The 15,291-nt window shown below is 36.6% G+C and overlaps 1 protein-coding gene across 27 annotated transcripts in view; it reads left to right on the forward strand.

Annotated features, from left to right (window-relative positions):
• SLMAP (sarcolemma associated protein) overlaps positions 1–15,291 on the forward strand; it is an 87,797-nt gene that overhangs the window by 33,978 nt on the left and 38,528 nt on the right. For 14 of the 27 annotated variants that reach the window (XM_075713472.1, XM_075713475.1, XM_075713484.1 and 11 more), the window contains exons 2-9: positions 1,142–1,289; positions 6,709–6,781; positions 8,163–8,199; positions 9,681–9,743; positions 11,180–11,275; positions 11,559–11,630; positions 12,496–12,636; positions 14,274–14,411. In XM_075713472.1, coding sequence (XP_075569587.1) covers positions 1,142–1,289; positions 6,709–6,781; positions 8,163–8,199; positions 9,681–9,743; positions 11,180–11,275; positions 11,559–11,630; positions 12,496–12,636; positions 14,274–14,411 — 768 coding nt within the window. Of the gene's footprint in view, positions 1–1,141; positions 1,296–6,708; positions 6,782–8,162; positions 8,200–9,419; positions 9,533–9,680; positions 9,744–11,179; positions 11,276–11,558; positions 11,631–12,495; positions 12,637–14,273; positions 14,412–15,291 lie in introns of those variants that run through there. The other 13 variants (XM_075713471.1, XM_075713478.1, XM_075713474.1 and 10 more) reach the window with 2 other exon arrangements.

Raw genomic sequence — 15,291 nt, forward strand, 5'->3', positions numbered from 1 at the left:
TCTTGCTCCATTTTAAACCCACCTTTTCCCTTGACACTATTATTTTGAGTTATTTATCACTTTTTTTTTGAGGAGTGTGATAATAGAGGTAAATGAAAGCATGGAAAAGTTTGCATGGAATCCTGAAAAAAAGTCATTTGCTTTTATAGGAAAAACATGGGAATATATTCATTTCTGTGAAGGCAACATCTCTCCCTCAGACTTACACTTGCTTTGGGACTTGATGAGATTCCTTATGAATGCAGGGATTTCTACCATCCCATCAGGTTCCTATAATAACTATTGTCATCTTGAACTACTGAAAGTGACTCATTTCAGTAGTTACGCCTGCCTGGTTAGTAACATTCCAGTCCCCTCTTTCATGCCATCTGCTGATCAGGTCTCTGACTGTGACTCTGGTCTTCTGCCAGGTGATTCACTTGTAACCTCTTCTCAGACGCAGCAGTTTTGACTAGAAGTCTTGTGTCATAAGCAGTTTCAGATTCAGTAAGTTGCTAATTAAATTTAATTAACTCTACAAATGGATATTTACAAAGGTACGTGATGATGCAGCAATCTTGAGATTAACTTAATGCTGTGAACTAGTATCACTGAGAGGTAAAAGCATCCTAATTTTTTTTTTCCTTAGTTTCACCAGGGTCTTATATTACAGTTCCCGAATTCCGTCTTCTGCCAAAGCTTCTCCTTGTGCCCTCAGTGCTAGTCTTCCCTACAGCGTGTTTCTGTCATGGAACGTTGGTACCTTCACCTTATGAACAGTTAGAATTCTTGTGTGTTGACCAACATAAATACAAATTCTTACATATGTGTGGCAAAAGGTGTTGTTGCTGACAATGTCTGATCCTTTCCATGCAGGCAGTAGGTTAAGTACACTTTGTAGCAATTACTTGCGTAGTCTATGGGCTAGAATTCAATCATATGTTAAACAACTAAAAATCAAATACAAATATCTCTTAATAATGTGAAGGTGTTGCATCCTGAGGAGGGTGTTTTGAGTTTGATACTATTAGTCCTCTTCTACACTGGAAGGTCAAGCTATATTTTATAGCAAATAAAAATTTTACTGGAGCTTATGTTTCATCATACTTGTTCTGTTTTTTTCCAGCTACTTTACTATCTTTTTGTTTGTTTGTTTTTACAGTTCTATCTTCAAGACACTAAAAGTAGTAATGGTACCTTTATTAATAGTCAGAGACTGAGTAGAGGATCTGAGGAAAGCCCACCATGTGAAATTATGTCAGGTGACATCATCCAGTTTGGTGTAGATGTGACGGAGAACACGCGGAAAGGTAAGGGTATGGATCATTTTTTAATCTTTTTTTAAGTATATTTATTTAGAACATCTTATTACAATCTGATCTTTAAGAGTACATGGTATTCCTGTTGTAAGGAAATAGGTGGGTTTGGTTTTTTTTGTTACCTCTACCCTTGTTTGTGCTGGCAGTGAGTCCTGTGGCCAAACGGTAAGCTGGATCAAGAAACTGATCTGCTGAAAACACTGACTCTATATCCACCTCCCACCCCCCAACGAGATTTTAACTGGGTTGCTTCCATGGCCCACCTTCCTCTGTGGCTGTATTGGTGCTACTGTGTGTAGTGGAAATGCAGATCCAGAAAAGGAGGCTCAACTGGGACCACGTGTTTAGCTATTGCCTCACTTAAATTGACTGCAGTAATTTTAAAAGTTCACCATGGGCATGTGTGCATAATGCTGTGTGGGGTGTTTTGTGTTTTGTTTATTTTATTTCTGTAACTACCTTTCTGTCAAGCCTATGAACCCTAAAATTTCAGCTAATAATGTGGCAGAAGTATGAAACTGCATTTCTTGTTAAAGTACTTGGCATAAGTTTGAAACAGGCTAATTAATTCTTGTCAAGATACCTACTTTTTCCTTCTGCGACTGCTACTGATTTTGGTTTCTTCAGGTACTTTAAAATGAGGATAGAAAAAAGTTGCTAGCTGAAAAATGAGGCGATGGGGTTTTTGTTTGGTTTTGTTTTCTTGCTGTCCTCTTCCCCATATGCATGCTCAAGAGATCTTTTATTGTGGTAATAGCTATATATCTCTGTTAATCAATTAAAAATGCAGCCTCTGTCTTTTCTTTTGCATTTATCTACAGTGTTTCAGGAGTAATTTCTTTCTCTTTCTGAAGACTGGTCTGCATGTGAATTATTAGATTGTAATCAATATTGTCAAGACTTTTTCAGGGTACTTAATGGGTCTGTTACTTTCTGTAAGCATTGAAGTTCTGGCTGTGTTCTGAAGAATCCTAATCCAGTAACACACAGATTTAGTACTAAAATGGCAGAACTGCAATCACTGCTCTTCCACTTTACTACCTTTCTGAACAAGACCTTCATAGAGCTTATCCTTAAAGAGGGATATAGTAGGAAAGAATGAAATGAAATAATAATACTAAATTTAAATGCTGATAGTAAAGTTTAAAAAAAAAAAAAATTAAAAAACCCCAAACAAGCAAACAACACCCCCCTGGCCCCAAACCAAACCCTCTAAAACCCAACAAACCAACCCATAGTACAACAGTAGAATTTTTAAAGGGCATTAAGCGAAGAAAACAAAAATATGAAGCCTGTTCCACCTTTTACTCACAAATTCTGTGTGCCTTTAGCCAGGTAGGTTATAGTTCCCAAAGTCTGAAGTATCAGAGTAAGGTTAATGATACATCTTGAAAGAAACCATTGTTAAACAGTGGAGGTGGTTAAGTATTTTGTCATGGAGAGCTTCTGGAGCTATAGTATTTTTGAGTGATTCATGGTAGTGAAGGTCACATTACATTGTTTCGCTTTTCTCAAAAATGATGTTGTGAAGACTGAACTCTGGGATGTCTAGTTGGAATTGTCTGGGAGTTACTTAAAATGTTAGTTCATGTGAAGTGATTGCAAATATGTATGTATACTAGCAGTATACATGGAATAAATCAAAGGAATACATTGCATCTAATGAACCTGGAACTATTAATTTGACGAGATGCTGTCTTCCCTAAAAGAAACTGAATTTCTTCATGTGTATTTAGGCCTAAAACAATTTTTATTTTAAGATTTAGTTGGAAGAAAAACTGGAGTTCATTTGGTTTTATCAGCAATTATTTGTTTATGTGAAAGTTTGTGGAAAATTCATTGTAAGCAAATTCTTGCCAGGAATTCTTGCCAGTAGTCGTTCTTCCCAGTGCTTTTATGTTAGTTTTACAAAACACGATCCCAGCGACCTGGCATTTGTGTAATGAGTGATCAGGTTGTGCAGCCTTCCTTTTCCTCTTCTCTAGCTTTGAACATAGGAACTGTACTCAACGTTACTCATGAATGTGTTCAGCTAGCTAATGAGGAAGAGCCTACAAGTTTGCTTTCCTCCCTCTTCATGCTCTCCCAAGCAGTGAATGAAGATAGTATCATCATGCTGGGGCATGGAACAACTGCATCACAGTTAAAGTGTTTACCCATGAATACAATTGGAATGCATATAAACAAACTTTTTTCACCAGTTCATTTCAGTAATCTTAGATGTTTCTCTTAACCTAATCTAGTAATGAAACAAACATGAAAGTGGTTTTTAAATTAGTGATTGCCTTTAAAACCATTTTGCATTCTGGTATTTACAGAAAGCCTTAGTTGCACAAGACGTTTCAGCATTTTGCTGCGTGTAATTACAAGGTAATGACAGGATAGGCAGAGTTTACTTGCCTATGTAAATTCTGGATTGTGTAAATATTGCTAGAATACAATTCTTTTTATTTTATTGTTCAGGCTCTGTTTTAGTAAGTCATTTCCTTACAAATATGATCTTGATTTGGTTCATTAAAATAGTGGCACGTTCAGTATGTGATTTTTAAGGATATCTTATATGAGAGCTGATTCCTCTGCTTTCTGTTGCTGAGCTGGTCGTTGTTAGGCCCGAGAGAAATGTTTCCAACCCTCCCGCTTCCTTGTTTATCCACTTGTTATATTATTCACAAGTGCACAGGCCTGCTCATTTCCCTCTCCTTAGTACAGTACTTAGCTATTAATCATCTTACCGTGCTTTTCTCTGTGTTAGTGTGGTTTACGTTCTTTTAGCCCTTCCTAAATCTCCCAGTGGGTGCCAGAGCATTCCAAGAGCTATGGTGGCGACTTCCGAGAGTCGTGGTGGTGACTTCCCCACATGGAAGGAGGCAGCAGGCTTTCAAGTAGGGACAAGTAATACCAGATGATTTAGTACACATGCAGTTTATGCACTTTCTTCTAGTCAAGTTCGGGCTCTTTAATACGTCTTTTCCCGCACGTGCAGCCTGTGCAGATGAGGAAAGGCCGCGCACGCTGCCTGTCAAACACAGAGCTCTGAAAGGGGGATGAGAGGTGGTTTCTTGGCGCTGTTTTGATTATTGCCATGGCTGCTGTTATCACATTAACAGGTGAAAATAAAAATGAGAGCATCAGTTGCCGATTGTCTCTCTATGAAGCAAAAATTTTGAGACAAAAAATTATTTCTTCCCGGTTTTATGCTCCTTGGCGGCGTAGACCCCTCATTGGGGTTCAGAGGAGCTCTCGTGGTGAGGCGTGTGACAGTTAGGCGTTCCAGGACGATGCAGCGGGTTTGTGACTCCAGTTTCGCAGGGCAGGCCGAGCAGGAGATGGGGTTTTGACTCGGCTGGCGGTTAGCGGCGGCTGAGGCGAGAGCCGGGCCCCGCGGCCCCGACCCCCGACCCCCGACCCCTGACCCCTGACCCCTGGCGCTGCCGAGCACCGCGGGCGGCTGCCGGCCTGGGGCGCCCCCTGGCGGCGCGGCTGGGCTCCGGGCCCAGCTCAGCTTTCTCATTATTCTTTCAATTATAATGAACTGATAGCTAAAGGGCAGAGTGCATGGTTTGGTTTGGTTTTTTAACTTTTTTATTTATTTTATAAACCTATCAAAATATTTGGTACTTTTTCACAGTCACTGTCTATTTGAGACCCTCTGCTAAATCCCCTTTATCTCTTAACTTTTTACACAAAGAAAGCTCCTGCAGCTTTGAGGAGATATTTTTTTTTTTTCAGTCTGAGTGGTGATGGAAAAACTTCAGTATTGTGTAATCTCACAGCAGACCCACATGATATATGACCCTAAGGTAAAGCTGTCTGTTGGTCTTTAACTTCAGATACCCTAATACTTTCTTCTTGAAATCACTAATTTCCTCTTTATGCCTTAAGGAAAGATTCTTCATTATGAAAGCTGTGCGGGTATTACATGCTACAGCTAATATTGTTAATGTATTTTTTAAATGTTTTTGGAAGAACAGATTTGTGATTTCTGGGGATGTAAGTCTAAAGCCAAAAAAGACCACAATACCCATGGATTAATCTTTTTTTGAGAATGAGGTCCTGGCTGTTCTTCCGTGGCATGTAAATCTAATACTTTACCAGGTCAGCTTGAAAAAACAAGGTGCTGTAGCCAAGAGGATACTTCTCCAAAGCGTTAGCTTTTAGCACTGAATAAAGGTTAAGAACCAACTCTGTTTAGTTGGATCATTTCTCCTGTATTTTTAGATTCTATTGAGGTAGCTTCCTCAAAGACCTCTCTTGTTTCCCTGGAGTACTGCCGTTGTCCTAAAACACCCGTTGCTCTTTTTTTTCAAAGCCAGATTAACAGTTTTGCTGATATTAATAACCATGAAAGTAGAGCAGCTATTTGTACGTTGGTGGGTGCTTTAGGTATAGCGGTATATGATAGATGACCATATACTTGTTTGTATCTAGCTTGCGGTAGTATTTTTGGGAGCAATGTCTGTCTCTCTTTTCATATAACTGGAAAGAATTTTTACTTCCCAAATCATAGAACCATACAAGGGAAAAAAAAAAGAAAAAAATGCAATTTGACTGTGTGCAATGTCATTAAAAATGGTATCAGCAACATTTTTGGGAAACATTGTGAAGAGAGGTTGAACTTGATGTAAGAATCAAATATTGCATTTGTTCCTCTTATTCCTTAAGATCTTTCTTGAGTTCAAAGAATCTTGAATTTAGTCCTGGAGAAGCAAACATCCTCCTTCTGAAATGAGAGGCCACTTGTCTAGGGCTGTGCATTAGACTACATACTACAAGCGTACCAAAATAGAGATGTATTGTCTTGAATGATGCTGCTCACAGTGTTCAAGAGGATGTACTCAGCGGTTCCTATACTCCTCCTCTGCGTTCCCTTTTTGATGCTTCTATTTGTAAATAACAATTGCTTGGCAAGTTCCAGATGTTGAAGTGAGTGTCTGGCAACACAAATTGGATGTGTTACATTTTAAGTCCCTGGATATGCTCATAGGAATCTTGTCAAAAAGCTAGCTCATTATTTTGTTTATACTTTTGCATTGCCGTTGCCTCGTGCAGGTAAGATGCATTCCTGTTCCCCCATTTTATGCTCACAACACAGAGTTAACTTTTTTAACTTGCTGCAGTAAAGACATCTTGCAGGCGTTGCTGCATGTGGAAGAATTGGAACTGTAACTGCTTCACAGCCAGGACTGAGTGCACAGCATAACCTCTTCAAGTTTCTAATGCTAAAGTTTCCTGCCTCCAGAGGAGGTCTGGGAAGGCAGACCCAGGCACTAGTGCTTGAAGGCATTCATGCCGCTTCTTGTTTGCCTGCCTCAGAGTTTAAGACAGTTTGCTTGGTTACTGTAACATTAACCATTGAACTTATAATTAAACAGTAACGAATCATGATGACTTAGTATTTGTTTCTTTTCAGTTACCCATGGATGTATAGTCTCCACAATCAAACTGTTTCTTCCAGATGGAATGGAAGCTCGATTGCGATCAGAGTAAGAATAAGTATCTATTCATGTGTAGCGAAATTAAACTACTGTTTAATGAGGATTTTGATGGATATTATGTTTCACATCAGCCTAGGAACAGTTTCTCTTCCTGTGATCATGCAAAGAAAGTAACTGAGAGCATGGTTCTTTTGCAGGCATTATGAAAAAGAAATCTCATTTGATTGTTGCTTTTAGAAATTAAGACAACTATGAAAGAATAAAAAAGTTCTATGAAAGAATAAAAAAGTTCTATGAAAGAATAAAAAAAGTTCTTGTCCAGTTAGGCTTCTCTGACTGGCCGTGGTTTAGTGTACTGGGATGGGTGTTAGAAACTGAAGAATATAGGACAAAAGCAAGCAAATGAGCGTTCTCCATCCCTCTTATTTGGGATTATTATTTTTGCTCCATTAAATGCACATAGACTCTACTAAAGTGAGGTTAATGGTGTCTCTGTGCGTACAAGTGACAACATAACACCATTTATATTCTTCAGATAAGTAATGTGTCATTGTAGTGCAGTTATTTGGTGTCACAACGAAAGAAAGCTTTGCCTGGCATAAGGAAAAAAAAATCATGTAGTATGTTGGATAGAATAATGTTTGGAAACTCAGATGAATATTGAGAGGGTTTTCTGTGTATATGTGCACATTCTGGAGAAAATTTCAAAGAGCAGTAGAAACAAAATGTAAACATTTTGTTTGCAGTAACTGAGTGCCAATTACAAATGATATAAGTTTAATCATCGTTCATCCTCAGCAATTGTATGGTTTTGATTGTTTATTTAAATATTCTTTTATCATTAGTGTCCAGAAATATTTGCATGAAGCTTTAGGGTGTCTTTGCTTCTGGGAAGATAAGTCAGAATAAATTAGTATGGGAAATTTTACATATAATTGCATGTCCTAATAAGAAATAGTAGACATGCATGGTGTTAAGTTTTTAGTTCTGATGAAAATGTGCAAGTATAACATTTGCCCTAGTGAAAGTGTACAAGATTCTGTAATTAGCAATTGCTATTTTACTCAGTTTGCTGAATTTGTAAACGAGAGTGGTATATTCACTCTTTCCATATCTGTTGTTTTGTGCGTGCGAATTGGTTTAAGTCTTAATAAATCAGTTTTAGAAAAATAAAATCTTATGTAACTACTGAAATAAAGTTGGTAAAGGGAGTTTTTAGAATAGACCTTTGATTATAATTTGAAAATAGTTCTGTAACTTTGAAAACATTGTATTAACTGGTTTTGCATGTTTGTATATTAACTCTTCATTTTTATCTGAAGAATGAACTTAAAAATAAAAAGCATCTTCATTAAATTAGGGATCTTGTAGATTTTTGCACTGCTATTCTGCACTTTGTGTTCACTTTTTAAATTTTTTTTTTTTTTAGTGTTATCCATGCTCCATTACCAAGTCCTGTTGACAAGGTAATTCAGCAATTTGGTGTTTCCTGCCTTATTCAGCCACGTGCTATTTTCTGACTTGCTGTAAAGATGAAGAAGTGGTGAAGTCCAGTTACATTTAGATATGTTTTCCACTGCCTGTTTTTTACCTATTTAATATTTTGAGTGATGTTTAAGGTAGAGAAGGTGATGCAGTATCACAGTGTGTATTTTAAGGTAGCTTGACTTCTGAATGTAGTATGGCATCTGAAACATGGCTTAGGAAAAAAACTACTGATGTTAAGGTGGTTAAAGTTCCAGGTACAGGTTGACTGACTAACAGGTCTTGGGTATTGCATAATTTGATACTTTATTGATTCTGTGGGACCCAAGAGTAGCTTACGATTTGGTGTTTGGATGAGGTCTGTTGTCCTTGTGCCCTGTTTTTTATGGCGGAGAAGCTGCACTACACAGGCTGGAAACTGCTCTGGGATGTTCCAAAGGAAGATTGAGACCAGACCTCTCTGTTCCTCTTGTGTAGCCAGAGTCACTCACTGTAGAGTCATGGAGTCAGTGATATCTGGTGTAATTTTTAAACTCAATTTTGATAATGTGGGGGACTTGTAGAAAAGCTGTTAATAGATACACCTTTGAGACAAGTGATCAGGAATTGATTGTCTTTCTAGCCTCTAAAAAGAAGGATTAAGTTAAATAGGTTTGAATCACAGTTTTAAATGTGAAGAACAAAATTTTGAGGAAGCTAAGGAAACTTATTTGTGAAATCAGCAGCCTGAGGAGTTCATAGACTTGGCATTTAAGTTGAGGTTTCAAAACAGCGTATGTAGCTTGAATCCAGCGCAAGGGCAGAAATTCTGAGCGGGGACTGCAGGTATAACTTTGTGAAAAACAGCTTCAAAATTATGTCAGTGTGGGAAGAGCCTATAAGAATTAGTAAATAAATAAATTTGCAAAAAAAAAAAAACCATCAAACAACCCCACCCCCCCAAAGTCCAGAACAGTTTCAGTTATGACTGAAGATAATACAGGTATTCCTCAAATCTGAAATAGATACTTATAAAGGGGAGTGATGAAGTTCATGGCTAGTAGGTCAACAGGAAACGTGTATAATGATGATGACATTGCATTGGAATATAAGAGACTATTTTCAATTCTGGAAACCCCCAATTTCTGTTTGTCCTTGGGTTGAATGGCTTTACTGGTGTGCACCTAACTTTTTTTTTTTGTCAGCTTAATCTCAGCTGAAACAAAAGCCTTAAAGTCTTTGGTGTGTTGGTGGTTCAAGAACTTGTAAAGACATTAACACAGTGGGGCCTCAGTCCAGAGCTGGGAAGTTCTGTGATAAAACAAAGAATAAATGGTAGGAGAACAATAAATGATCGAAAATTCCATTATTAGATAATCTTAAGTTTACCTTCATGACTAGATTTAAATGATGAATTTTGCATTCTTTGAGTTTAATGAAAAATCGAAACCACTTTTGATTCTTAAATTCTCTTATTTTTCAGGTTGCTGCTAACACTCCCAGTATGTATTCTCAGGAATTGTTTCAGCTTTCACAGTATCTACAGGTAGGTTTTCTCTTGACAGCATTTAGTTTGGCTAAATATTTAATCTTTATTCAAAACACGTATCTTATGTTCTGTATGTCTGGCTTGCATTTTGTAAACTGCAGCATAAGCATTTAACTACCTTTTCTGTAGTGAAATAATGTAAAACGTTGTAATTGGACATAGTATAGTTCTATCTAAACTTTTGGGGTTTTGCATGCACAGTATAAACTATGACTTTTATTAAAAAAGCCATGAAAGCTCTCTGTTTTATAGAAGGCTCCCTGAACGCTATATACCTGTTTTTCCTGGCCTTTCCCTTCTCCTGCCTCGCTGTCCCCAATTTTCTTTTGCTCACAATATTTTTGTCATCATCTGTTGCTGTGGATATACTGCATATGTGTATAAAAGTTTTGGTAGAACAAAAGAAAGGCGAACCAAGAGGTCATTTCACGTAGTCAAGGACTAGTTTGTTTCTGTGAATATAATTTCTTAGCGTGAATATTTCTGTCTGTGTATCTATTGGAAAATATAAAGGAGGGGACAGTGCTGGCAGCTTTTCCTCATTGGCACCACCAGCCTTTCTGTGCCTGCTCCTGTCATTTTAATAGGTGTGTTTTTTCCTAAGATGCCATGTCACAAAAGGGTTAGACTGCAAAAAGGCAACATGTTGAAGTGTGTGCTAATACATATAAATAAACTCTTGAGGAAGTATCATAAAATCAGCTTTTTGGAAAAGATATGAAAATATTCTTGCTGGTAAATTCTATCTAGGTTTAATTAATGTATAGTTCTACTGATTTATTTTGCCTGGTTTTGTTTGGTAATGGCAATTTGTATTTGTTCACATCAATGATGAGACTTTTGAGACAGATACTAACTTCATATTTATTTGCTGACATAGCAGGAAGCAGCTCAGGGAGATGCTCTTTCTTGGGAGGACAAATACATACTCACCAATCTGTTCATTCTCTGTATCCTGGAATTATTAACGAAGATGCTCTTCTATCTTACTGTCATAAACCAAAAATCAAACATAAATAGTAGTTCTTCTGTGACCTGATTTGAGGATAAACAACTCATTGCATGGGAACTGCCAAGCTGCCTTTTGGTGTTTACAGTTTTGTTACTCAAATTTTTGACAAAAGTCAAAGTGTTTTAAGTCTTGGAAAGAATAACTTGTTACTATGTGTACTCAGTATGTTCCATGAAAAATTGAAGTTTTAAGGGTAGGATAACTTTAGGATAACTGTTACAGGATAACATTTTCTAATTAAAATATCCAAATAAAAGTGTGGATGGATAAAATGGGATGGGCTTCTTTATAGTTTTGAATGTGTGACAATGTTTGCTACTCTCACTTTTTTTTTTTTCCTTGTATTTTGGTATCCTGTCTGTTGCTTCTGTTTTTCTGAGTTGTTCTAGCTGAACTGACTGGTGCTCTACTCTCTTCATAGGAAGCCTTACATCGGGAACAAATGTTGGAACAGAAGCTGGCAACCCTTCAGCGACTACTTGCTGTCACGCAAGAGGCTTCAGATACTAGTTGGCAGGTATCTGCAGGCATCCTTTTCCTTTACGGACTGAAATATGTAGTGGGCTATGAATTTTAGCTATTAATTTACAAACAATGGGGGGAAAAAAGCAGCCGAAAAAATAAAAAGACTATGGCAGTTCTCTTAAACTGTGCAAAAGATAATGTTTAATAAATATGTACCAGTTTGAAATAACTATTAGTAGTAAGTACTCCAACAAAATTAAAGTCTTTAAAGCAGAACTCTACTGGAACTACATAAAGCACATGTTAATACTAAGGTGATACTTGTTTTCTGCTAGGCTTTAATAGATGAAGACAGGCTGCTATCAAGATTAGAGGTTATGGGAAATCAATTACAGGCATGTTCAAAGGTAAGTAGTTCGCTCAAAAGTTGAATGCTAGGAATGCTGAAAGATAGCTCTTTTGAAGTGTTTTGAAATTAGCTACTTGTTGGAAAGCAGTTAGAATATAAACTTTCCAAAAACAAGCCTGTGCAATTTTGATAATCTGACTAGCATGAAAACTTTCGATCTGTTCTGTATTTCATGGAATCACTTTAAATTGGATTTTCCAATTTTCCAGCATTTTTTTAGCCCAAATGGATTTCTTTTGTATATGCATGTAAACATGACATAGTAAAATGCAGAAAAAGAATTTCTGTCGTCAGTGAGAAGCAACCATTCTGTACCGTTTCCTAGGGATGTTTCTTCCCAAGTAGGGATTTGTAAAAAAGGCATTATCAGTGTGCTGTCTGATATTCAGAGACAGAGTAACAAGTATGCCCTGCCTTGATTGCTTTTTAGGCCACCTATGCCTGCCTTAAATCTTTATTTTATTTTCTTTTTAGTTCTTCTCAACCTACATTATAAGAACTTTTTTTGCAGGTCCTGTTTGAGGTCTTTCAGATGTGGCCTCGTAGGTTTCTGGTTTGTCAAACTGTAGGTCTCCTAGGCTTGACATTGTCTAGCAGTGTCCAAAAAAACCCCACAGTTTTCTTGTAATCAGAGCGCATCATTGGACGTATGCTGCCATACATACACTTCAAAAAAATAACTGGTTTACACCCAGTCATGTCAAGAATCTTTTGATCACTGATTTGTCCATAATATTTTCCCATCTACCAGAAATTGCTAAACATTTTGGAATGGAACAGGTCTTATCACAATCTAATATATCTAATCAGCAAAATACTAATTTATATTCTATCTTTGTATCTGAATTATCTTATATGTACAGAATCAAACAGAAGACAGTATACGAAAAGAGCTTATAGCATTACAAGAAGACAAACACAACTATGAGACAACAGCCAAAGAGTCCCTGAGGCGGGTCCTTCAGGAGAAAATTGAAGTGGTCAGAAAACTGTCTGAAGTGGAGGTACTGAAGTTTCATGCCTAATCTTTTGGAAATACTGAAATATTTATAACTGCTGCTACTTAGATCCCTGTTTTGTTGCCTGTAGTATGCCAGTATTTGTTGTATATTAAGTAGTAGTGTTTATTTCTCCTATTGGACAATACTTAAATTGTTAAAAAGTTAATGAGAAATTATTCTTTAAACTCCTCCTTCTTTTTCTGCCTGATTTTAAAATTCACGAAGCTGTCTTACACAAGTTAGTATGTATGGGAAATAAGTGAGGGGAAAGTGACATACATGCATTAGAAAAAATGCTGTTAGACCTTGTTTAAACTGTAAAATTTAAGGAAATGCAAGCTTAACTGCTTATACAAGTTACACTTAAGAATGAGCTTTTAAGATTACAAAGTGTTGGACACTTCTTTCAAATAAGATTTCTGCCCCTGTAATACCTCTCATTACTATCTTTTATTTTGTCTTTCCACTATCATTATTTGCTGTGTTCCCTTAGGTCAAGAAGTATCATAAGACTTAATTTTAAGTGCTCAAAGCGTCTACCCTCTTCCTGCTTTTTAGAGAATGGGGTATATATAATGCTGTAATAAATAACCTTATGAGATTTTGGTTAAATACCCCTTTTTATATTGTAATAGTTCTTGAGAGGTTTGTTAATGGTTGGAGTTTTATGTTTACTTCTAGCTTTCTTCTCCTTTCCAATCCTATACTAAGAAAAGAATCATCTGACTGACTTACACTTTTTCCTCTTTACTTTGACTCTTGGGGGAGAAACATTAATTTAACTTTAGTAAGAGATACACTTGAGTGCTTCCTGCCACATACTTTCCTCTCCACACAAAAGAATTACTGGCTCCTGGTTGAAAGTTGTCCTTTAATAATTATTACATAATGTAGTTTTGAATGCACATTTGTTTAAAGGTGTTTTGGTGGTGAAGAACTAAGAGCTTTATATAAAAAAAAAAAAAATTAAAATTGTGTGAATGAAGAAACAAACCTTGAGCTATGAGGAGGAAACTCTATACACCATTTAGTTGTGCCGCTATCACCAGCTGATGCAAACTGCCGGAGCATTTTTTGCCTCCTGAAGACCCAGATGCCTCTTGAGTAAGGGGATCTTAGTTTAGATGCCCTTCCACATTATGGAGTTGAAAAAAATATTTAGAACATTTCCTGGGAGCCATTTGGCTTGTATAATGTGTTAAATCTTTTGCTGGGTGAAAGGTATGATGAAATCTATTGATTACATTGAATCACAAAATATTATAAAACTTTCACAGTTTACCATAAACCAGAAGAGAATGGGGGAGATGGATTGCACGTTTCAGTTCTTTATTCCTATTAATCACAATTAATTGTATAACCTACTGTGGGTTGTTTGTTTATTTGTTTGTTTGTTTTTTAACGTGCATGAAGCTAATACATTTTCACATAATCTGTTCTTTAAGTAGAACATTACAAAGGTTTGTATAGGTAGCGTTTTTGCCAGGACTTGATCTGTTTGTTTAGCCTTAATGATTAGGAACAAAGCAGTTAAATATGATTACTTACATATACTGTTTGGAAAAAATAGATCAACTTCAGTGTTTGGTAGATTATTAGTCTCTTTTTTTTATTTATTGCATAATAATTCTGTCTTACAGCGGAGTTTAAGTAATACAGAAGATGAATGTACTCACCTGAAAGAAATGAATGAGCGGACTCAGGAAGAATTAAGAGAATTAGCTAATAAGTACAATGGAGCTGTAAATGAAATTAAAGATCTTTCTGACAAGCTAAAGGTAATGACAGACCTTCATCTGACTTAATGATGATACTATAATGCATAGAACAAACAAATACAATTTGATTTCTAATGCAGCAATCAAATAAAGGTTAAGAAACTTTTTAAACAACAGGTAAATGAAATGCATATCATCTTTTACATATTCTTTTGGCTTACATTTAATGTACCTGAAAGTGTCAGCAGTTAAGTAAATTGCTAAAAAGGTTCCCTTTTCATTCACTTTGAAAGTTACCATATTTTTGGAGCTGCAGTATATTTTAATAGAAAATTACGTACGGTATAAAACTTTACATTCAGCTGCTTTTATATAGACAAATAACTTTCAACCTGAACATCTTGCAGTTAATGGGAATGAAAACTAGAATTAGAAATAAACTTGCATTTCATGTTGCCTCTTTGTGCAGTTACAAACATAACTACCCTACCACATAGTAATAGTATGGTTCAGCTTCCAGGGGGAAGGAGCGTGCCATCAGGTTTGTTATTAAACCAAATATCTAGGTATATTAATATTTAAAGGTCCTTTATGCTGGAGAACAAAATAATCACAGTATGATACAGCCTGTTCCAAAAGAGTCTCCAATCTAGATAAGTACAAGATGCAGAGGAGGAAGGTAGTAGTCTTCTCTTTGTGGACCCGAGACAGTTGTTGCATTTGTCTTAGATAAATACTGGAATTTGAACTCAGGTTCTTTGAGTCCTGGTTCAGCACCTCAGACAGAAGATTTTTCTTTCCAAATTAAAATGTTAAATTGCTGGTCTTAAGGCAGTTGGTTTCCCAGTTATGAGTTAATCACTGATGATGATGAGTATACACAGCAGGATCAAAATTGAAACTTATTACCTAGCTTTGAGGGAGGAGAGTCTGTGAAAAT

Source organism: Pelecanus crispus, chromosome 7 (genome assembly GCF_030463565.1).
Source record: "Pelecanus crispus isolate bPelCri1 chromosome 7, bPelCri1.pri, whole genome shotgun sequence".
NCBI lineage: Eukaryota > Metazoa > Chordata > Aves > Pelecaniformes > Pelecanidae > Pelecanus > Pelecanus crispus.